We start from the raw sequence: 22,837 nt of genomic DNA, 5'->3' as shown, positions 1-22,837 counted from the left end.
TAGCTGCATCTTGATTAGCTGCTAGAATAAAATGCACACTCGTTGTAATCACAGAAGAAATATAGCTCTTACAAAAATCATTGGTTACTTGCATTCCGACAAGAGCATGCACCTCTTGAAGAAAAGTAATTGGATTTTTGTCTCCTAGTTCTACTTCGGCTAGTAATTTTTTAATTTTGCATGACTCTGATTCTACAAGTTCTTTGGTAAAACATATTTACATATGGGGAAGCTGATAGTGGATTGCACATGAAACCTGAAATTAGATCTGCATTTTACTATCAGCAATCCCAAAATGTAATGATACTTTGCATCTCGTTGCTAATACCTGAGGCAAAAATCTGGACTCCACTTGTAAAACCATATTATACTGCTATTCATTCTGGCAGCAGAAGTTTATTTTGCCAGAAAGGTTGCTAATACCTGAGGCAAAAATCTGGAATCCACTTGTAAAACCATATTATACTGCTATTCATTCTGGAGCAGAAGTTTATTTTGCCAGAAAGGTGGTATTTTCACTGCCACTGGTGTCATTCAATGGTGTGTTTCTCATAACAAAAACAAATTTAAATTCTCACATTAAAATTGGAATAATGATTGGAGTTATTCTTGTGTGCTCACAATCATGTTAGGGTCACCAGTTGTGAGTTCTAGCAAACATGATAAATTATTTAGCACCTAACAAAGGAAACTAACATGAAATCACACACATCTTTTTAATATAAGTTGCAATGGGAACACTAAATAACTAAAAGCAAAAGATCATAATGTAACAACATAGTAAAAACAATGTGCACAAGTTAAGAGAGAAAAACTAAGGTTGGTTGGTTGGTTTGGGGAAGGAGACCAGACAGCGTGGTCATCGGTCTCATCGGATTAGGGAAGGATGGGGAAGGAAGTCGGCCGTGCCCTTTCAGAAGAACCATCCCGGCATTTGCCTGGATTGATTTAGGGAAATCACGGAAAACCTAAATCAGGATGGCCGGACGCGGGATTGAACCATCGTCCTTCCGAATGCGAGTCCAGTGTCTAACCACTGCGCCACCTCGCTCGGTGAAAAGCTAAGGGCATTGTACGTATCAGAGGTGGGAGGGGGATGACGAAAAATAGACAGGTCAGAAAATGAAAGATGTAGAAAACTGAAATGGAATGAAGAAAGGATTAGCGACTGTGAAGAAATGCTGAGACAGAAGAAATTAATGTAAATTAAGGCTGGGTGGGTGGTGAGAACCAAGGACATATTGTAGTCGTCTTCACCTTTACACTATCAGGTTTTCAAATCTAGTCCGGTGCTGTCCCCTACAGTCTGTCTTTCCTTCTCATCCCATATGGTAAGTCTCCCCTCTTCTGGGTGATTTTTCCAAAATCTATCCCTTTTCCTTCATTCCTCTTCCATCCCCTTCAACCCTTCTGCTGGAAGAAGGAGCCACTGGCTCCAAAAGATTTCATAAATATAACCTTCTTTTTGCATGTATTCTCCTGCTGCTGTTGCTTGGTGAGTAGGTTTTTTTCTATCTATCCAATTACATGATATTGTAAAAAATAAAAGATAAATTATTCTAAAGTGTACCTATAGGATGTCCCAGAAGGAATGGTCAATATTCAGGGATACGACAGGAACAATCGTTTGAAGCAAACAAGTCTACTAAACATGGGCTCTAAAATGTGTACTTTAAGAGCTATCTTCTATATAGTGAAACAAATCTCGTCTACTGCAAGCTGTTTGCTTATCATATTTTGAAGGTGGTAGCATGGACCACAACAAGAAAAAGTGTCCAGTAAAAAAGTATTCCAAAGTGCATATCTTAAGAGCTATGACTACTTGCTCATCTACACTATTGTGAAACACATCTTTTCCACTGAACAAGTGCTCATAGCTCTAAAGGTATTTTTCAGCCCATTTTTACTTAGCTTTTTTGCTTGAAATGATATTTCATGTCATACCCCTGAATACTAAAAATTCCTGTAATTTTTACAGAGTTTACATTCCATTGTGTCATTACAGCCATAATACATAATAATAATTAAAAATATATTCCACTCAGTCTGCTCGTTCAAACACAGAGACATCCTTCGAGAAAATATACTCTCCATATGAACAATGATGTGCTGTAAAGTATTATATGTTGTTATCATTCTGGTAGTAGAACGTTTTTTAAGCCATTTCTCTCAGCTGTTGTCCTCTCCCACAATTCCATTAACATATGTGCTTAAGTTGACCCTTCATTTAAACAAGTGCAAATAACCATTATCATTCTATTGGTGGTCAAATTAAACTACTATAAAATAGAAATACAGGTACCTTTGTCGCCATATTAACGTCAACGCATATATCGGCATGTCCATTGCAGAATTCATAACAAGGCACACACTGGCCATTATTTGTTGGATCACCAACATAAAGAGGCTTACACTTTTCACATTGACGTCCCTGTAAATAAATAACAGTATTAATAAAAATTCAAATGTGATTCAATGATGTAATCTTAATTATGAACAGTCATCACCTGTGTATTGTTATGACATTCAATACATTCATCAAGTCTGTCTGGTCCAGCACAGTTTGAATGTCCATTGCACTGACACTGGATGCTGCAGTTTGATCCAACATACCCAAAGTCACAGTGACAGATATTGGGCTCAACACACACACCTCTAACACAGCCTTTAGAGCATACGGGTACACATGTAGATCTGCAACAAAATTAATTGTGAGAAAAGTCTTGTAACTTTTTTTAAATTTAAAAGTGTGACGCCTCATCCACACTTTCAGTCCTTTTTGAAATGTATAAATGGTTCTGTTTGTTTCTTCTCTCCTACTACCTTGGTCCATCTTTCCTCTTCAACTACTCATTCATCCACCTTCCTTCTTCAATCTCTTTCACTCATTCAATTCTTTTTTCTCATACTTACTAATTTACTCTATAATTCCAACTCATTCATGTACTTATTTGTATCATGACTACTACAATACAGATCATTTGAAACATAATGCAGCACACTACTTTAACTAGAATGTTGTAACTTTTTTGTTTTATGAAAATAGGAATCATTAGCCCACAATGCCACAACCATAACAAATCAATTAAATGTTACTGAAATTAAAAATATTCTATCCATAATTTACTTTTTTAAAAGCCCATTCAAAGTATAAGAATTAGCTGCTGAGATAAAGAGAGACACACTGAAAGTACATATGGAACATACCTTTCTTCCTTATATCCTTGTCCACATACACAAGTAAATCCTTCCACAGCATCTACACATATCTCTGACTTATTGTCACATGTATGGTGGTTATTTAGACACTCATTCTCTGGAGGACATTTCACATAATGCCATGAAAATGTAGGGCAATCTAGGTCATCCTCTGAACAGTCAGATGCATTTTTGCTTGCCAATATCACCGAAGAGCTGTTCAGGCCCAACTGTTCTGTTTGGACAGCACAAATAATAATAATAATAATAATAATAATAACAATAACAGCTACATCCAAACGTATATATACAACTACAGAAATCTGTAATTATTGATACATGTTCAATTACCCGAAAGTTCCTAAATGCAATGTAACATATACCGTACAGTTAAAAGGAAGTCACTCTTGATCAAGGTCCGAGTCACTTTCCATTTTTAATCAGACATAATGTCTGAGAAAGGAAAGAAACAATAATAATAATGCTCTATGATAAACAGTAAAGATTTTGATCTGGCACACACTGTAAGTACACTGTTTGGTAAAGATAAATAGCATACGGAAAATATATAACTTTTGCTAAAAGTGTGAACAACAGATGTGTTTCTGGTAAAACTGATACTCTCAGTTAAAACAACTGATGAGACAACAGGTAAATGTAATCTTGGCAGTTAACTAAGGTTGGATATTTGTTCAGAGTTTGAAACACAATAAAAACCCTTGCTTTGGCAAATCAAAGAAAGAAAAAACCATACAAAGTGGATTCAAATGGTCTGTAAGTTTAGTGTTATTTGTTTTCACGAATCTTGATTTGTGAAAAACTAGAGAGAAACTTGTACAAAATTTTGATATGAACTGCACATGGACAATCTAATTTTAAGCCATATTTTTATGAAATTGACAATGCTATTCCTATCATGAACAAGATACATACTTGCAAATAATACAATGACAATTTCATTTGGTGTTCCCATGCATGTAAATAAGTAAGGCTTAAACAAGTCTTTCACAAAAATGTTTGTGGAGAAGCTGGCAGTGGCAACTGCTTGAAAGGTAATTAGGAGGAGAATCCATTACAATTTTTTTAATATTAACAACAAGCTGTCAGTGATCAGTGCAAAATAGCCTCCAGCAGTTGCACTGAGCAAGTCTGTGCAGTGATAGAACACTAGACTAACATTTTGAGAAGACCATGGTTCAAAGTGCTTTGCAGAAGCAAGAACAATGCAGTACACTTCCGGTGACCTTCAAAAGCATACGTTAATTAAATGACGATTCTTTTGCTAGTCAGCAGTCATGGATGACATGTACATCCAGAGTCACAGCAGACATTTAGTAGAGAGATCTACATCACCAGGATTTTAAAACCAAGTCCAGGATTAGTAAGATGACAAAAGACATGGGGATCTGCCCACAATATACGCAATGACTTGGATAGGACTGCTGGTCACATTTGCAATGTGATGTTCACTTTGTACCATTGTTCCAGACTGGGCAGGGCTAATCAGTTGAGCTGGTAAGTAACAGTATGGTAAGTGGATCTGGGCTCATTAAAGGCTTGAATCATACAGTAACTTGTATAAAAGCAAGACCTTTCTTGATGAAATCAGTTAACAAAGGTTTCCTTAATGGTAGAAATTAGTTCAGTGAAAAATATTGACATATCAAAATGTTTGTGCAAATTTGCAGGTATGTTTAAATTCTTAAGCTGCATTTTTTGAATCTTCTACGGAGGACTAAAGTACTTTACTCTCCAGAATTGGTAAGGTGCTAAGTGAGGAAAAATATCAAGTTAATTTTGTACACACATTTTGATATCAAGTTTGTTACTATTTCTTCAGGTAAAACAGTGTGTTAGTGGGTCAACTCAAGTTCTATAACATGATACAGACTGTTTACTTTCCAGCTCAAAGGGAAACAACAGCACATCCATAATCAGTATCTCGATGAACTGTTTCCCAGTTGAGCGAAACACCGAGAAAAACTGGTAATGCCTGTCAGATCACGATGCACAAATGTAAACAATGAAATGAATTAATGAAGAAATGAGTCAACCTGCAATGCAAGCGTTTAAAGCTATTCTCAAAGAGTACACTCGGCAGGTGTTTACACTAAAGGCAACCGAAATAACAAGAAATATACATTTTTACAAACCTTCATCACTGTCTTTGATATCTCTTTTCCAGTCAAAAATTGTAAGCAGCAAAGCAGTACTAATAAGCAACCACTTTGGATAACAAATAGCATCACAATATCATGTATTAGGTAATGGAAACTTCGTCACAATAATAAGGACAGGTAATGGACTTACTCTTGTACTTCAACTAAACAAATGGTGGTTCAATAAACTGTAATGTTTGTTGATGATGCAAGTGCAATCAAGAGCCCAAACATAGCCACGGCAGACATATCTGAGATGACAACTGAACAAACCTACAGCAGCAGACATTGTTATTAATGGTAATACACAAAATAAAACACAGTATAACATTCCTTTGGGTCCAGATGGATAACTTTATTCAAAACACGAACTAATCATGCAGATCAGTTCAGTGCTTTATACCTTCAGAAGCATCTCTCACTTAAAGACAAAAGTGTTGGCTTATTTTGTATATTTTCACTCCCTGTTGTTCATGAGATTATCTTCTTTGTTAGTGCACCAAAATAAATGAAGTGTTCACTCAGTAGAAGCAAGCAGTGAGAATACTGCAAAAAGTACAGAATCACTCAGAAGTATTTTGTAGTTGAATTAGTAGGTTGGTAGGCATGTTCATTTACACATGGAATTTAAAAAACAAAAAAGGGTTGATCATACAGAAAACTGCTTGACTGCACCACAGTTACACATATTAATTGTTGAGTGTGAAGCTGAGCATGGATTTTAGCTACAAACAGAGTTTTCAAGAGGTTCATAAGTCTTTTGTAGAATGGGAATACTGCTGCACACCTAACTACATAAAGCAAATCTAATTGTAATATATGTATTTATTTATAGCAATACCTAAAAGTGAAGAATATTCAGTAGATCTGAGACAAGCTGTCTTAAGAGTACTGAGTCACAGGCAAACTCAATCTTCGTTGTAAAGGTGTTTCAGCATCTTATAACAGCTTGTGAGTGTCTGGGCAAGGCTTCAGAAAAAAAATGCAGGAAGAGGTCTGCCTCGAAGAACTACCCAATAAAAGGATAGGATAAACTGGAGGCAATCAATGGCTGATCCCAAAAAACCAGCCCAGGTAATACATCATGATCTACAAGTGAAGTTCCAAGTTCTAAAAGTTAAACATCACTAAGCAGTTATAGATCTGAATGCCAGCTGACCTTCTCAATAACTGCGAAAACTAGGGAGGCCAGACTACTGTCTACTTGCAAGTATGCACCATGGACCACTGAACACTGATCAAAAATGTTGTGGAGTAATGAAAGCAAGTTTAATCTATTTTCCTCAGATGGGATACAGGACGTTCAACAGCTGAAAAACATATGAAATGACAGAAATTTCACTATCAGAAAGAAAGGAGGCTGAAGTAATGTGGTGTGGGGCTGTTTCTTACAAAGTAGTAGAGGTCCTCTCTATGAAATTTATGTGGTAATGGATAGTCTGAAGTATGGTGAAATATTAAGTGACCATGTTATACTTCACGGAACATGAAATATGCCTTGTAATTGGCAATTCTGGCATGGCAATGATTCAAAGCACACTTCTGACGACATTAAGACAGTTATGAGGCACCACAGAGTAAAGATATTCAAATGGACAAGCCAAAGTCTCAGACTTAGGCCCCATAGGACACCTTTGGCATGAACTGGATTGACATGTTCGCCAACAAAACTGCCCCAACAAGGAGGCTTTCTACAAATAATTGTGTAAGCAATGTAAGAACATTCCTCAGACATCATTGGCCAAACTCGGGGATTCTATATCATCCAGGCCTGCTGCAGCAGTACACACAAAGGGCTATGCATTAAAGTATTAAGCCAAGAAAATCATGGGTTAAGACTTCATTACTGTTTTCCTTCTGTTTAGTTTTAACAACATACTTCTGAGCCTTTGTAATCTGTTCATTTGTGTTTCATTATTGGTGCAAAGATTATAATGTATAATGCGTGTAAGGAAATAAATTACATATTATAAAGATTTGGTAACTAAGTTCTTTCATTTAAATTTTCTCCTAAAGAGTTCGTTTTCTGACGTTATTGTCTCTACAAAATACTTTTGAGCGATGTGGTAGATGACTTTACACCTTCCAGAAACCTTTTTAAGGATCTTGGAATTCTTACACTCACTTTCCAATACAATTTACTTCTCAACATTTTTTGTTGCTGATAATAAAAAATCAGTTTCAACTTGACTGCGATCAAATCAGACACAAAAATAATTTTCATGTAAACTTGGCCACCTTGTCTATGGTTCAGAACAAAGTCATGTACTCCAGTGGGAAGACAGTCAACAAACTCTCATCCAGTATAAAACAAGGGACTTTATAATACAGTTAAAAACATACCTCATTCGTCACTCTATCCACAAATTATCTGAATATTTCAATTCATGGATTGAAATGTTCTGTTAGCTACAGCAATTTGTTGTAAAGTTGCATGCAGGCTGTTATGCACTGTAAATAGGACTCAGTATTTACAGATGCAGATAAATACTTTCTTTGAAAAATGTCACTGCAATTAAATAAAAATTAAACTACCAATGGCAGATTAACAGAAGCCCCTTAGTATAACTAAGGAGACAGTAGTTTTATTTCAAAGCAGAAGCTTTCTGTCTAATTTGATCGATTAAATTTAGCTGACATAATCATGAATAGCTTTAAGCAGTACAGTGATAGTTCACTGTTAATACAACTATATAGATTAAGTTTCTGATTTCACTGTCTTTTGTAAATATATACATTGACTCATACCATATCCCCAAAGTTTTGATTTTACTGAAGATGATGCAAACAAGCACTGAAGAATTTCATCACACAAGCTAAAAAAATGCATTCCACAACAATAACAGATAGCTCCCACAGTAAAATTAGAAGTATAAGGTCTGGTAAGAAAGAAGTATCAAGGCAGAAGTATGTGAACAATATCTATCCTGTGTGAGAATGAAACGGTTGGCAATCTACCAAAGTTTTGAGAAATATTTAATAACCGTTTTCCATCGATAGCTGACAAATTCATTAAGTAGAAATTCATTAGGTATAAATTATAAAAGCCTATATTCATGGAAAATTATCTGACATGCAGCACTAGGAAATAAGCAAGGATGAAACTGAATCGATTACATAATCACTGAAAGGTGGAGATTCACATAAAAAAATTTATGGAGCATATTGTGAAAGCGACTAGACCATACATACATGGCCATTTTACTTTACTTTTACACCCCGTCATCCACTCATATCTTATCGCTGACTGTTGCAGGCCTCCATGGAGGCCATTCCTCCATCTCTTCCTTGGTCTTTCCAGGAGTTTCCTACCTGTGGGGATGAAATTCGGGAGCTTTTGTGGCCACCTGTAGCCTTCCATATAAGAGCATGTCCAGCCCACTGCAGTTGCTTGCATCTTACAATTCCCATTATATTGGTATTCAGTGTAGTCCGTTTAGCTCATGGTTGTGTCTGATCATCCATTCATCAGTGTTTGCATCCAACACTAGACTGAACATCTTCTGCACCACTTTTCTCTCAAATATCAGGTGTCTCATGAAAGAGAGTCAGGAGGGGTTGGTGGATCGCGCGGCCAGCACCGCATCTGCCCGTCGCCATCGCCACGCCTGACTCTCAGGCACCAATTTGCCGATAGTCAGCTGTGTGTGCGATTCCCCTGAGTTGCCATCTGATTAACTTAAGCCTACCTTTATTTCAAGTAGTTGCTCAAAATTATGTTCCTCTGTGGTAAGAGCAGCATGACATCTCCTGAACACATTAACAAACACTCAACGAAGTTTGACTGCCGAACTCTGGGAAATGACTAGCAAAACCCCATCTTCCAACTCTTCAAGCGAGTGGGGACTGGTTGAATAAACTTTGTCTTTTAATATTCCCCAAAGATAAAAATCATGCGGATTTAGATCTGGAGAACAAGAGGGCCAGCCAACTATCCTATCCTGTTGCCGTCATATAAACATTTGCAATGTGCGGTCTTGCATTGTCCTGCATGAAATAACCACACATCATTAGGTCCTAATTCTCGGAAAAAAGGATACGGTATATTGTTCACAGACCTGTCAGAACGTATTGTATTGTGAAAAAGGATCGGTCCAGTAATTCATCTTGCACCAATTCCACACCACACTCCCGTTTTCACATCATGTAGGGGTTGATGATGTAATTCATGAGGATTTTTGGAACTCTAACATTGATTATTCTGAGAATTTACGTACCCTGACAAATGCAGCTATGCTTCATCAGAAAAAAAAAAGCATCTCGGAATCAACTTCCCCATCGTGCACAGACTTTCACAGCCAGTTGCAATAACGGTGTCAAGCAACACTATCTGAGTTCCTCAGATGATGCACTGCCGTTATTTTTTATGGTTTCAAGTTCAGTTTGTGCACAGTTCTGTGAGCAATGCTCTTGACACACCAGTCTGAAGTACCAAATGGCACAGAGGTTTTCTCGGACTTCTTTCCAAGGCCTCCCATATCTTGCTAATTTATTTCTGGTTAAAATACTTGGGTTCTCTAGGTCTTCATTTGTGTAACACAGATCCAGTTTCTTGAAATTTCTTCACTAATCTGCGTATTGTGAAATCATTGGGAACATGCACATTGGGAAATTTTCATATGAATTCAAGCCAACATTCCACATAACAATTCAAGAAACATTTGTTGATTCTTCATGAATACCATACTGAATGGAAACTCAAAACAAAACAACTGAACACTCAGCTGCACAGTACAGAAGACACATGCACAGTGTTTGTCTAAGTCAGGGGTGGGCAGGAATCCTGCACGTGTGCGGTGCACATGCACGTGTGCAGTTAACAGGTGTTCTGCGCGCACACAGGGGCAAGCTGGCCACCCGCTTCTCTCCCCTCCCATCGATACCGTCTCACCGCTTTTTCCTTTGTAATGCGTCTTGTTTCCTGGCCTGCTTTATTGAATGAAGGAATAAGGTTAGTAGGAGTGCTTGAAAGTAATCGTGGTTTGAAAGAGTACCTATTACCTACGATACGTTTTATTTAATTATCACAGGTGGAGTTTACAATACGTTTAATGTCTGCAACAAAATTTCTACATACAGACAAACGCAAACAGTTACGTAAATTTTCATTACTGATGTTTGCTCTTAACTGAGACTTTCATAACAGAAAAAAATCTCTCACAAAAGTATGTCGAGCGAAACATTGACATTATCTTCATGGCTTCATGATGGAGATGAGGAAACTCTTGCTGTTAAAAGTCGTGATAAAGATCTATTACACGTCTTGCCAAAAGGAACTTGTCTCTCAGACGAGAATTACGCTGTAGATCTATTAATTCCATTTGCAAACTGGGATGAATATCATCTACAGAAACAGCAGATTGTCTCGAGAACCATTCAAAACCTTGGGATAAGTAAGATATATCCCCAAATCGCTTGAGAAATTCCTCTTTTATTGCACCAAGAACGGCAACATACTGAAATTTATTATAATGGCGTTCAATATTAAACTTCCGCTGACCAGCCAGAATACTGTCACATATTATACATTTCCAATTTTCACGTTTTTGCACAGAGCAAAAAAATGATTCTCCCATTCCTTTTTAAAAGATAGCAAATCTCCAATTCTCCGATTCCTTGATTCACTCTGCATTTTCCGGTTATTGAAATACAACGTTCACTACGTAGTGGTCGCTTCGCTTCAACGTCTGCATCTTAGCCTGTTACTACACTGCCGCAACCTGCTGGCTGTCGCCACTGCCCCTGTCGATGATTGCACGCGAGCAGCATACGTGCAGCGCTGTGTGCTCATGAGCCGCATGCAATGTTTGCCCGCCCCTGGCCTAAGTATTTGGCCCAGCGACATATGGGCAGGGAAAGTCCCGGACTCAGTGTAGTTGCAACAATGACATCTAGCGACAATATCTGAAGTGATTAAATGTGACAAAAAATTCAGAAGAAAACACCAGTATACTCAGTTGCAGTGTAGGGAGAATGTGTGAAGTACTGATGTCTGAGAACTAAGCATAGTGACAACCGGCAAACACAGTGACAACAGCCAACAAATGTGCCGCACGACCCGCAGACCACTCCCAGGTGTCTTTTGCAAGACACCCTGTACAAGAGGTTTATGAAAGTTCTGCATTCACAAATTGCACTCCTCACAGCCATATAGTGTCAAAAGTTGGATCAGGCTTTTATATAGCTGAATCTTAAACTGTCTCAAGAGAGACCTGCACCGAAGCAATTATGTTAGGCCATAGAAGAAACAGTTTCCCGTCTGTACCCCAGTGTCAATCTCTACTTCGAATGACAAGTTCTCCATAAAAAGGACTCTGAGGTATTTAAATCCACAAACTCTCTTGCAGGACCGGTCTCTCATCTACAGTGACTATAGCTATTAAGTATCCTGACCTTGCTGATGAGTCATAATGGGATAATCTGTCTTGGCTTTTTTATGCGTAGGCCAAATTTTCTGACAGTCAAGTGGTCATTTTACAGATACATTAAAATATTTGTTAGTACAACCATTTCCTAAAGAGGGATGGGGGAATATAATTACAGGACAGTTTCCTTACTGATACCTTCTGAAAATTTTTGAGAAGGCTGTTCATAACAGTTGGAACATATACAAGTACTTATAATTTGTTGCAAGAATCACAATTGGGATTCAGGAACAGAAGATCAATAAAAAATGCAATTTATTTCTTGGTTTGTAACACAATGATAAGCTGAGGCTGGAGGCATAATCTTTGATCTAACGAAAGTATATGATTTTTTTGTAGTGTGCTATTTTTTGGGTTAAGTTGAAGAAACATCTAACTACAGAAAATTCTTGCAAATGTTTCATTTAATAACACAAACCTGACATTTCAGCTTGCTGCTTATAGTAGAGTGCACGGCATGTTTCCTGGGAAGGTCTATCTGAAGGACTGTCAAGGGATCCTTCAGTGCACACTCCAAGCCCTGTGACATTACTCATTGAAAGAGCACACCACCTGTGGTTTTGAAGAGAACATTATAACAAATTCTGATAATGCATTTGTTTCTTTCTCCCTTATCTGTACCATTATTATATGCAAAGCACTCACCCACAATGTGCATGCTTCAGACAAGTTGAGCACTGTGTGAATGAAGAACACTGTTCTGGACATTGATCAATGTCATCACCTCTTAAAACCAGACCACATACACCACCAGCACAGTACAGAGGTTGGTAACTAGGGGAAATACACTAAGAAAGAAAGTAAAAAGTCAGTTTTTGCCAGTAAATGTAATTAAGACAGAAGACTATAAAGAATGGCCTTAAATAATAAAATTCATGTATGTGACTTCCTAAATTTGAAAGGTTAAGTATATCAAAGATAGATGAAACAATATACCTCATTAAGTTGCACTGACCAACGACATTCGTGCCATCCACCTTCAGATCCTGTAGTGTTCAAGCAACTCTGACAATCCTTGTACTCACTGCAGCGATTCGGACACGAAGCTGGTGGAGCTGACTCAATTTTTATGGACGACCTTTTGGGGATACTATCAGGCACACAACTCCAGTTAAAAATAGGTTCCTGATTCACTAATGCTCTGAAATCGTCAGCTTGTAAAAAAAAAGTAAATTGCAGAAATTAATGCAAAATTAAAAAGCATGTGTATTAAAGAGACTAAACATCTAGAAACATTGTTCAGACTCACAATGTTGCTGCACCTGTCTAGTCCAGATACATGAACCTGTATCTAGGCACTTTTCACAGTCAGATGCTGGACACATTTTCTCTGGACACTGTTCAACATCAGTAATTCTTTCTTTGGTGTCTTTTTTGTCCTCTAAGTCCTCCACTGCTCCACATTTTGGAGAATTACAATTTGCACACCAACCACATACCTGATCATGAAAACAAAAATAAGCTTTCCTGAATGACAAAAATAAAAATTGTTTCCTCAATGTTCTAATATAATATTCTACTGTCAGAATCAGTACCTTCATTTCTGTGGAGTAGCTAGGCCACTTTGCAAGACAGTCAGTGCAGCTTTGATACTGCTCACATGTTCTTCCTGCAAACCACTCTGCATTACACACAACACCATTGTTGGTTTTAATGGTGCCATTCGAGCTCTCGCAACTAAATGAGAACATTGCAGGAAAATAGGACAACTTTAGCACACAAGGAAACCTGACATTACTATCTACCTGAGCAGATATTTGACAACTGATAAGCTAAAACGAGACACAGACACTGACCTGTCAGCAAGTGGCTGGCTGTTTGAATAACACACTGAAGTAGTTTCTCCATACTTATGTGCCACTTCACAGTATGAACAACCCACAGATGTAATACATCTGTCCTTACTTGTCCATAAGTTACAGAGATCTCTGGGAAATACAATTTTCATTACGAGACTTTGCACTCCTCCGTCAAAACCACCAATTACATATGCTGCGCCATTTTCAGGGTCATATGTCATACCGTGAGCATATGTGGCTGGTGGAGGGGAACCGACTACATGAACATCTGAAACAGAAGTATTTATCATTTTATTTGTGTATAAAGGAAGACTATGAAATGATTACCACACTACTTTTCGGAATCAGAGGTTTTCCATCAAATGAAAATAATGAAAGGGTTGGAGAAAACTGTATGATGCAAATAGTTACGTCAGCCAGAATCCCATGTCATACTAAACTGTATGATTTCATTGTTGTTGATTTTGCTCTCATCTTGTCTTGTTGTCTTCCTTGATCAAGACAGTAGATGACATCCTCATTTAATCGATGAACAGTGGCTTTATCTTAGAACTTCTCTGTGGATTCTGCACTTCCTTCATTCTCATTATCTCCCCATAATACTGCCTTTCCTTGTAGTTTCATTTTGTTTAACCTCCAAGAAAATGCTTTAGGTTGCTTCAATTCTCATACAAATACAGTTTCAATTTTTTGTACCATATTATCAAAGGCTGATGTAAACTGTAAACTTATTTTACAACTTCATATTTTGAATCCTTATAACTTTAAAAATTTCAATTATTTATTTTATTTATTTATCTGGTCCATCAAATCCCACATGTATAAAATAAGTGAGGATATTGGACAAACTTAAATTTGTAGAACAAAGCTCAGTTTACAATATGAAACACAATTTACCCAGCACTGCTAAACAGATTGGCTTATGTTAATAGACTCTAATAACAGGGCACAGCATAGTTCATCACACAAGATTTGCAGGTAAAAAATTAATTAACTGAAAGTTAGCAGCACTAAAAATTAAAACTAAAGCACAAAATCAAAATAGCACAATTCGAACCAATTATACAATATTTCATTAAGCTTTAGACATACTTAAGTACAGTTGAACTGTAGACTGAAAGTATGAGAACTGTTACAACAAATTGGAATTTTGGTAGTCATCAACAGAATAAAAATAGTATATAAATAAGATACTTTTTTATGTTATTCCTAGATGCATTTCTATTTTCCCTAAACTGAAAAGGGGAAATTATTGTAAGCACACCGCCTATATGACTTACACCATGTAAACTTTTGGTCAGTGTTTGACTTTTAAGGTGAATGTCTGCACTAGAAAGAGTATTACGACTTTAGGTCTCAAAAAATGCAAATTATTGTTAACAAAAGTCACAGTTTCTAAGCTATAACTGCATAGAACAGGCAGTATTTTCAGTTCCCTGAAAACAGGCTTAGTGGAGGTATGCAGATATACCTGCTTCATTATCTTTAAGAGCCATTTCTAAATCACAAAAATTTTACCCGACACTGACCACCAAAATGGGATACCAAAAGAGAGACTTGATTGTACTAAAGCAAAATACACAGTTTTGAATTGAAATATCACAGAACTAACTAAGAGTATGAAAAATATAGCACAGACTGCTCAATTTCTTTAACTTTTTCTCTCTGTGACTATTTCATTGTAAGTTATTGTCAATCCACCACCCAAGAAATTTAATCTCATTGACTTGCTCTATCATTTCATGATCAATCAGCTAGGGCTCCATGTACGTACTGTGAGTTTTGGAAGCACTGAAAAGCACATGGGTAGTTTTACTTTTATTTAATAATAGTTTATTTTGTGTATCCTGAAAATTAGCCTGTTGATAGAGTCTGTTATTACGTCCTTTACAACCTGAAAAGATGGAATCTGTGTCATCTGCAAACAATACACATAAGGCGTTAAACAGATTCAGAGGCAGGTCTTTCATAAATAAAAGGAAAAGTAAGGGTCCACTAACTGAACCTTGATGGACACCATAACTGATCATAGTATCACTGGCTGGAATTCAAACTCCTGCCTCCTGTTTTTGAGGTATTTGATCGAAACTATATACTGCAAGTGCCTTCAATATCAAGTAACTATAGTTTTTCAAGCTCCAGAACCTGTGTTTGACCAAGTCAAAAGCTTTAGTCAGTTCTATAAAAAAAACAGAGATAAAACGTTTATCATTAAAAGCACTAGAAACTTGATCCGTAAAAGAAAATTGTTGTTGTGGTCTTCTGTCCAGCGACTGGTTTGATGAAGCTCTCACATCATCATTTAACTATACATTAAAGCAGCATGCCCTCAGAAAAAATTACAGTTGTAGTTTGGTTAGTTGGTTTATGAGGGTTGAAGGGACCAGACTACAAAGGCCATCGGTCCCTTTATCCACAATCATGAAATACCCACAAGGAACAAAAACAAGCAATGGAAATGACAAGGGATGACACAGAGCAAGAAAGACACAGACAAAGACCAGATAACAAGGAATAAAAAGCACATAGAGTGTTACAGTGGTTGGCAGACCATGGAAACGAAAAAAGGAAAAGCCAACCACCAAGAGAGACACTAGAAACCCCAATCTAAAACTGTAGGCCAAAGGCCAGACTCAACAAAAAAACAAAGAGAGATAAATGCCCCCATCTGGAATAAAACCCAAAACTAAGCCTGCCATTGCAGCGTCATCTGATAAAAGGGCAGGGAGCATATAAGGCAGCGCAAACGTCTGCCTGAGTGCAGTTAAAAGCAGACAGCCCAACAAAATGTGAGCCACCATCAACGCTGAACCACAGCGACAGAGAGTTGGGTCGTCGCGGAGGCAAAAATTGACCGTGCGTCAGCCAGGTGTGGCCAAAGCCTAGCCAGCAGAGGACAACAGAGTCCTTGCGAGAGGCCTGCAAGGAGGAGCGCCACACACCAGTAGTATCCTTGACAACCTGGAGTTTGATGGGTGAAGGCAGGGTACGTCATCCATCGCTCCAGGTACCAAGGACCTTCTGCCACAGAACTGACTGGAGATCGCACCCCAAAAACGCCAATCACCAGCTCTAAAAGACTGTTTGGCCAGTGTGTCAACAACTTCATTACCTGGGATGCCAACACAACCCGGGGTCCACATAAAAACCACAGAGAAGCTGCAACGAGCAAGAGTATGGATGGACTCCTGGATAGCCATCACCAGACAAGAGCAAGGAAAACACTGGTTGATAGCTTGTAAACTCTTCAGGGAGTCACTACAGATGACAAAGGACTCACCTGAGCAGGAGCGGATATACTCTATGGCACGAGAGATGGCTACCAGCTCTGTAAGTGTCGTCGTAACTGCCGTCTGCTCCACGTCAGCTGTGCAGCGAGCTACGTTAATTTAAGTATTAACTGTATTTTTCTTACTTGTCACTTCTTCTTCCGTGTTTTTTTGCTTTTAGGAAGCCTTAATTGTCGAGTGCTAGTAATAGTGTTCCATAGATTTCGTGTTTGTTTTGAATACAGTCAGAGAGAGTCCCTTTAGTCAACCATAGTGCCAGTAGTGCTAGTGTTTGTTTTCATTACAGTCCAGGGACAGGTAGTGCCATTTTCAATGTTTTCTACAAGAAGTGTCTAGCAACCACAGTTTAGTCAACTATCAGCTGCCTTTAGTGAATTAGCAGTCTAGTTAAAAGTCGATTAACTCTCTACAGTAAATTGATTTCTTAGGATGGATTGGATGTGTGACTGCTATGTACGGACGCAGGAGGAGCTGGCCACTGTTCGCGAACAGCTGAACGAGTTGATGGCCGCGGTCAGCCGTCTTCAGGCTGCTGCCTCGGAGTGTAGTGGCAGTGGGGAGCCTGGTGCGTCGCACGGTACACCCCAGGTGTTACATGCTTCACCCACTGTCCCTGCTGTCAAGACATCTTCGCGGGTACCGAGCGCAGTTGGGCCACCCTCTCCCCAGGGGGAGTGGCGGGTTCAGCAGCGTTCGCGGCGCACAAGGCGGAGGGTCAATGTGGAGGCTGGCCGTGTGGCATCGCCCGCTCTGCCTGTGAGTGGACATGTGGCCGCTTCTTCAGCAAGGTGCGAGCAGGCACACGGGGGGAGGGGTTTATTAGTGATTGGGAGCTCCAACGTTAGGCGGATGATGGAGCCCCTTAGGGAAAGAGCGGAAAGGTCGGGAAGGAAGGCCAGTGTTCACTCTGCCTGCTTGCCGGGGGGTCTCATCTGTGATGTGGAGGAGGCCCTGCCGGCGGCGATAGAGAGCACTGGGTGCACCCGACTGCAAATTGTTGCTCATGTCGGCACCAATGACGCGGCAAGGTAGGAGTAGGCAAAATGCAACAGGGAATAACAATATTAATGTGCTAATAGTAAACTGCAGGAGCGTCTATAGAAAGATCCCAGAACTGCTCTCATTGATAAGCAGTCACAATGCCCATATAGTACTAGGGACAGAAAGTTGGCTGAAACCAGACGTAAACAGTAATGAAATCCTAAACTCAGATTGGAATGTATACCACATCGACAGGCTGGACAGTGAAGGGGTAGGCGTGTTTATAGTGATAAGAAGTGCAATAGTATCGAAGGAAATTGATGGGGATCCGAAATGTGAAATAATTTGGGTGAAGGTCATGGTTAAAGCAGGCTCAGATATGGTAATTGGATGTCTTTATAGGCCCCCTGGCTCAGCAGCTGTTGTGGCTGAGCACCTGAAGGATAATTTGGAAAATATTTTGAGTAGATTTCCCCACCATGTTATAGTTCTGGGTGGAGATTTTAATTTGCCGGATATAGGCTGGGAGACTCAAATGTTCATAACGGGTGGCGGGGACAAAGAATCCAGTGAAATTTTTTTAAGTGCTTTATCTGAAAACTGGCTTGAGCAGTTAAACAGAGAACCGACTCGTGACAATACCATATTAGACCTTCTGGTGACAAACAGACCAGAACTATTTGAAACAGTTAACGCAGAACAGGGAATCAGTGATCATAAAGCAGTTACTGCATCGATGATTTCAGCCATAAATAGAAATATTAAAAAAGGTAGGAAGATTTTTCTGTTTAGCAAAATTGACAAAAAGCAGATAACAGGGTACCTGACGGCTCAACACAAAAGTTTTGTCTCCAGTACAGATAGTGTTGACGATCAATGGACAAAGTTCAAAATCATCGTACAATATGCATTAGATGAGTATGTGCCAAGCAAGGTCGTAAGAGATGGAAAAGAGCCACCGTGGTACAACAACCGAGTTAGAAAACTGCTGCGGAAGCAAAGGGAACTTCACAGCAAACATAAACATAGCCAAAGCCTTGCAGACCAAAAAAAATTTACACAAAGCGAAATGTAGTGTGAGGAGGGCTATGCGAGAGGCGTTCAATGAATTCGAAAGTAAAGTTCTATGTACTGACTTGGCAGATAATCCTAAGAAATTTTGGTCTTATGTCAAAGCGGTAGGTGGATCAAAACAAAATGTCCAGACACTCTGCGACCAAAATGGTACTGAAACAGAGGATGACAGCCTAAAGGCCGAAATACTAAATGTCTTTTTCCAAAGCTGTTTCACAGAGGAAGACTGCACTGTAGTTCCTTCTCTAGATTGTCGCACAGACGACAAAATGGTAGATATCGAAATAGACGACAGAGGGATAGAGAAACAATTAAAATCGCTCAAAAGTGGAAAGGCTGCTGAACCTGATGGGATACCAGTTTGATTTTACACAGAGTAAGGAACTTGCCACCCTTCTTGCAGCGGTGTACCGTAGGTCTCTAGAAGAGCATAGCATTCCAAAGGATTGGAAAAGGGCACACGTCATCCCTGTTTTCAAGAAGGGATGTCGAACAGATGTGCAGAACTATAGACCTACATCTCTAACATCAATCAGTTGTAGAATTTTGGAACACGTATTATGTTCGAGTATAATGACTTTTCTGGAGACTAGAAATCTACTCTGTAGGAATCAGCATGGGTTTCGAAAAAGACAGTAGTGTGAAACCCAGCTCGCACTACTCGTCCACGAGACTCAGAGGGCCATAGACATGGGTTCACAGGTAGATGCCGTGTTTCTTGACTTCCGCAAGGCATTCGATACAGTTCCCCACAGTCGTTTAATGAACAAAGTAAGAGCATATGGACTATCAGACCAATTGTGTGATTGGATTGAAGAATTCCTAGATAATATAACTCAGCATGTCATTCTCAATGGAGAGAAGTCTTCCGAAGTAAGAGTGATTTCAGGTGTGCCGGAGGGGAGTGTTGTAGGGCCGTTGCTATTCACAATATACATAAATGACCTTGTAGATGATATCAGAAGTTCACTGAGGCTTTTTGCGGATGATGCTGTGGTATATCGAGAGGTTGTAACATTGGAAAATTGTACTGAAATGCAGGGGGATCTGCAGCGAATTGACGCATGGTGCAGGGAATGGCAATTGAATCTCAATGTAGACAAGTGTAATGTGCTGCGAATACATAGAAAGATAGATCCCTTATCATTTAGCTACAATATAGCAGGTCAGCAACTGGAAGCAGTTAATTTCATAAATTATCTGGGAGTAGGCATTAGGAGTGATTTAAAATGGAATGATCATGTACAGTTGATCGTTGGTAAAGCAGATGCCAGACTGAGATTCATTGGAAGAATCCTAAGGAAATGCAATCCGAAAACGAAGGAAGTAGGTTACAGTACACTTGTTCGCCCACTGCTTGAATACTGCTCAGGAGTGTGGGATCTGTACTAGATAGGGTTGATAGAAGAGATAGAGAAGATCCAACGGAGAGCAGCGCGCTTCGTTAAAGGATCATTTAGTAATCGCGAAAGCATTACAGAGATGATAGATAAACTCCAGTGGAAGATTCTGCAGGAGAGAGGCTCAGTAGCTCGGTACGGGCTTTTGTTGAAGTTTTGAGAACATACCGTCACCGAAGAGTCAAGCAGTATATTGCTCCCTCCTACGTATATCTCGTGAAGAGACCATGAGGATAAAATCAGAGAGATTAGATCCCACACAGAAGCATACTGACAATCCTTCTTTCCACGAACAATACGAGACTGGAATAGAAGGGAGAACCGATAGAGGTACTCAAGGTACCCTCCACTACACACCGTCAGGTGGCTTGCGCAGTATGGATGTAGATGTAGATGTAGTGAAAACACTGCAGCCAGCCAGCAATGAGTGTTGTTCTGAATAATCCACATGAGTAATAGCATAACCAACTCAACCAGCAACCATCGAGTCATCGGTATAGACCACGTCAGAGTCATGAAACACGGCAAGGATGGAAAGAAAGCGGCAGTGGAGGGCCTCAGGAGGGACTGAGTCCTTTGGATCCTGTGCCAAATCCAACCAAAGTCATGGGTGGGGCACACACTATGGGAGTATATGTAAATGGGCCCAGAAAAGAGGTAGGAGAGGGAAAGACTCATGCCCAGAGAGAAGAGCCTGGACGCGAACTGCTATCGTGCACTCTGACTGGGGCCGCCGTTTGGGAAGACGGACGGCCAATTTGGGGAACAGGAGACAGTAAGTGGGATGCCTGGGCAAGCTACAAACATGTGCAGCATAAGCGGCCAGTAATCATTGGTGCTGGATCTGCAATGGAGGGACACCAGCCTCCACAAGGATGCTGTCTACAGGGCTTCGGAAGAAAGCTCCAGTTGCCAGTCGGATCCCGCAGAGAACTATCGTAAGCCTGGCTCCCCTAATCGAGACCGGACTGAATCAATGCCTGATAAAGTCATAGAAGGGTAGACTGAACGGCACCCCAGCCGGTGTGACTCAAGCAACGTAGAGCATTAAGATGCCGCCAGTACATTTGTTTAAGCTGCCGAATATGAGGGATGCAAGTCAACCAGGCATCAAAAAGCAATCCGAAAAACTAATGCATCTCCACCACAGCAAGAGGTTCGCCAGAAAAATAAAGCCGTGGCTCAGGGTGAACAGTGCGACACCGGCAGAAATGCACGACACAAGTCTTGGCAGCCAAAAACTGGAAGCCACGCAATACGGCCCAGACTGCACTTTGCCGATAGCGGCCTGCAGCTGCCGTAAAGCAACCCCAATGCCAGTGGAGCTCTAGTACAGGCAAAAGTCATCAGCATATAAAGAAGCCGATACAGACATTCCAGCAGCTGCAGCTAGCCCATTGATAGCAACTAAAAAGAGGCAGACACTCAACACAGAGCCTTACAGGACCCCGTTCTCCTGGACTCAGGAGGAACTATGGGAGGCACCAACTCGCACGCAGAAGGAACAGTGCGACAGAAAATTTTGAATAGAAATCGGGTGCGGGCCCCTAAGACCCCACCCATTAAGCGTAGTGAGGATGTGATGTTGCCACGTTATGTTGTACACCTTCCATATGTCAAAATAGACGGCAACCAGATGCTGACAGCAGGCAAATGCCGTGTGGATGGCAGACTCCAGGCAGACCAGATTACCGGTGGCAGAGTGGCCCTTACGGAACTCACCCTGGGATGGAGCCTGTAGGCCCCGAGACTCAAGTAGCCAACTCAACCTCCAGCTCACCATGCATTCGAGCAACTTGATCGGAACATTGGTGAGGCTAATGGGGCAGTAGCTGTCCACCTCCAGTGGGTTCTTGCCACGTTTAAACACAGGTAAGACGATGCTTTCCTGCCATTGTGAAGGGAACTCACCCTCAACCCAGATACAGTTGAAAAGGTCTAGGAGGCGTCGCTGGCAGTTCACCGAGAGGTGTTTGAGCATCTGAGGGTGGATGCAATCTGGCCCAGGAGCCGTATCAGGGCAAGCAGCTAGGGCACTTTGGAATTCCAGTCACTGATGGAGCATTGCTGTGGCGTGTATTGAATGAAAGGCTCCAAAATTCCAACCGCTCTTTCAGGGAGCGGAAGGCCAGTGGGTAATTCGTGGAAGCGGAACTCTGAGCATAATTCTCCGCTAAGACGTCTGCAGTTGTGTTGGATTCAGTACAGACTGCTCTGATAGCCATAGAGTCGCCTCATCTTGGCCCAAACCTGTGAAGGAGACATACAGATGTCAATGGTGGAGACATGCCTTTCCCAGCATGCCTGCTTCCGTCAGTGAATAAGGCGTCGGACTCTGGCACGGAGCCGCTTAAAGGCAATAAGGTGGTCCAGTGACAGGTGGCACTTATGACGATGGAGGGCTCACCTGCGATCGCAAATTGCCTCACAATCTCTGGTGACTACCAAGGCACAGTCCTCCATGGAGGGGACCCAGAAGAACAGGGAATTGCAGACTCTGCTGCAGAAATG

The 22,837-nt window shown here is 40.3% G+C and overlaps 1 protein-coding gene across 1 annotated transcript in view; it reads right to left on the bottom strand.

Moving 5' to 3' along the window:
- The window catches only part of LOC126483663 (multiple epidermal growth factor-like domains protein 8), a 364,127-nt gene that overhangs the window by 46,920 nt on the left and 294,370 nt on the right, over positions 1 to 22,837 (bottom strand). The window contains exons 28-36 of the mRNA XM_050106722.1: positions 13,579 to 13,849; positions 13,318 to 13,459; positions 13,032 to 13,221; positions 12,719 to 12,936; positions 12,428 to 12,570; positions 12,201 to 12,334; positions 3,208 to 3,433; positions 2,508 to 2,694; positions 2,303 to 2,431 (exon numbers count right to left, since the gene is read on the bottom strand). Of these exons, the coding sequence (XP_049962679.1) occupies positions 2,303 to 2,431; positions 2,508 to 2,694; positions 3,208 to 3,433; positions 12,201 to 12,334; positions 12,428 to 12,570; positions 12,719 to 12,936; positions 13,032 to 13,221; positions 13,318 to 13,459; positions 13,579 to 13,849 (1,640 nt within the window). The remainder of the gene's footprint in view (positions 1 to 2,302; positions 2,432 to 2,507; positions 2,695 to 3,207; positions 3,434 to 12,200; positions 12,335 to 12,427; positions 12,571 to 12,718; positions 12,937 to 13,031; positions 13,222 to 13,317; positions 13,460 to 13,578; positions 13,850 to 22,837) is intronic.

Source organism: Schistocerca serialis, chromosome 6 (genome assembly GCF_023864345.2).
Source record: "Schistocerca serialis cubense isolate TAMUIC-IGC-003099 chromosome 6, iqSchSeri2.2, whole genome shotgun sequence".
NCBI classification, from domain to species: domain Eukaryota; kingdom Metazoa; phylum Arthropoda; class Insecta; order Orthoptera; family Acrididae; genus Schistocerca; species Schistocerca serialis.
The sequence above is the reverse complement of the archived record's forward strand: the minus strand, read 5'-3'. Positions and strand labels throughout refer to the sequence as shown.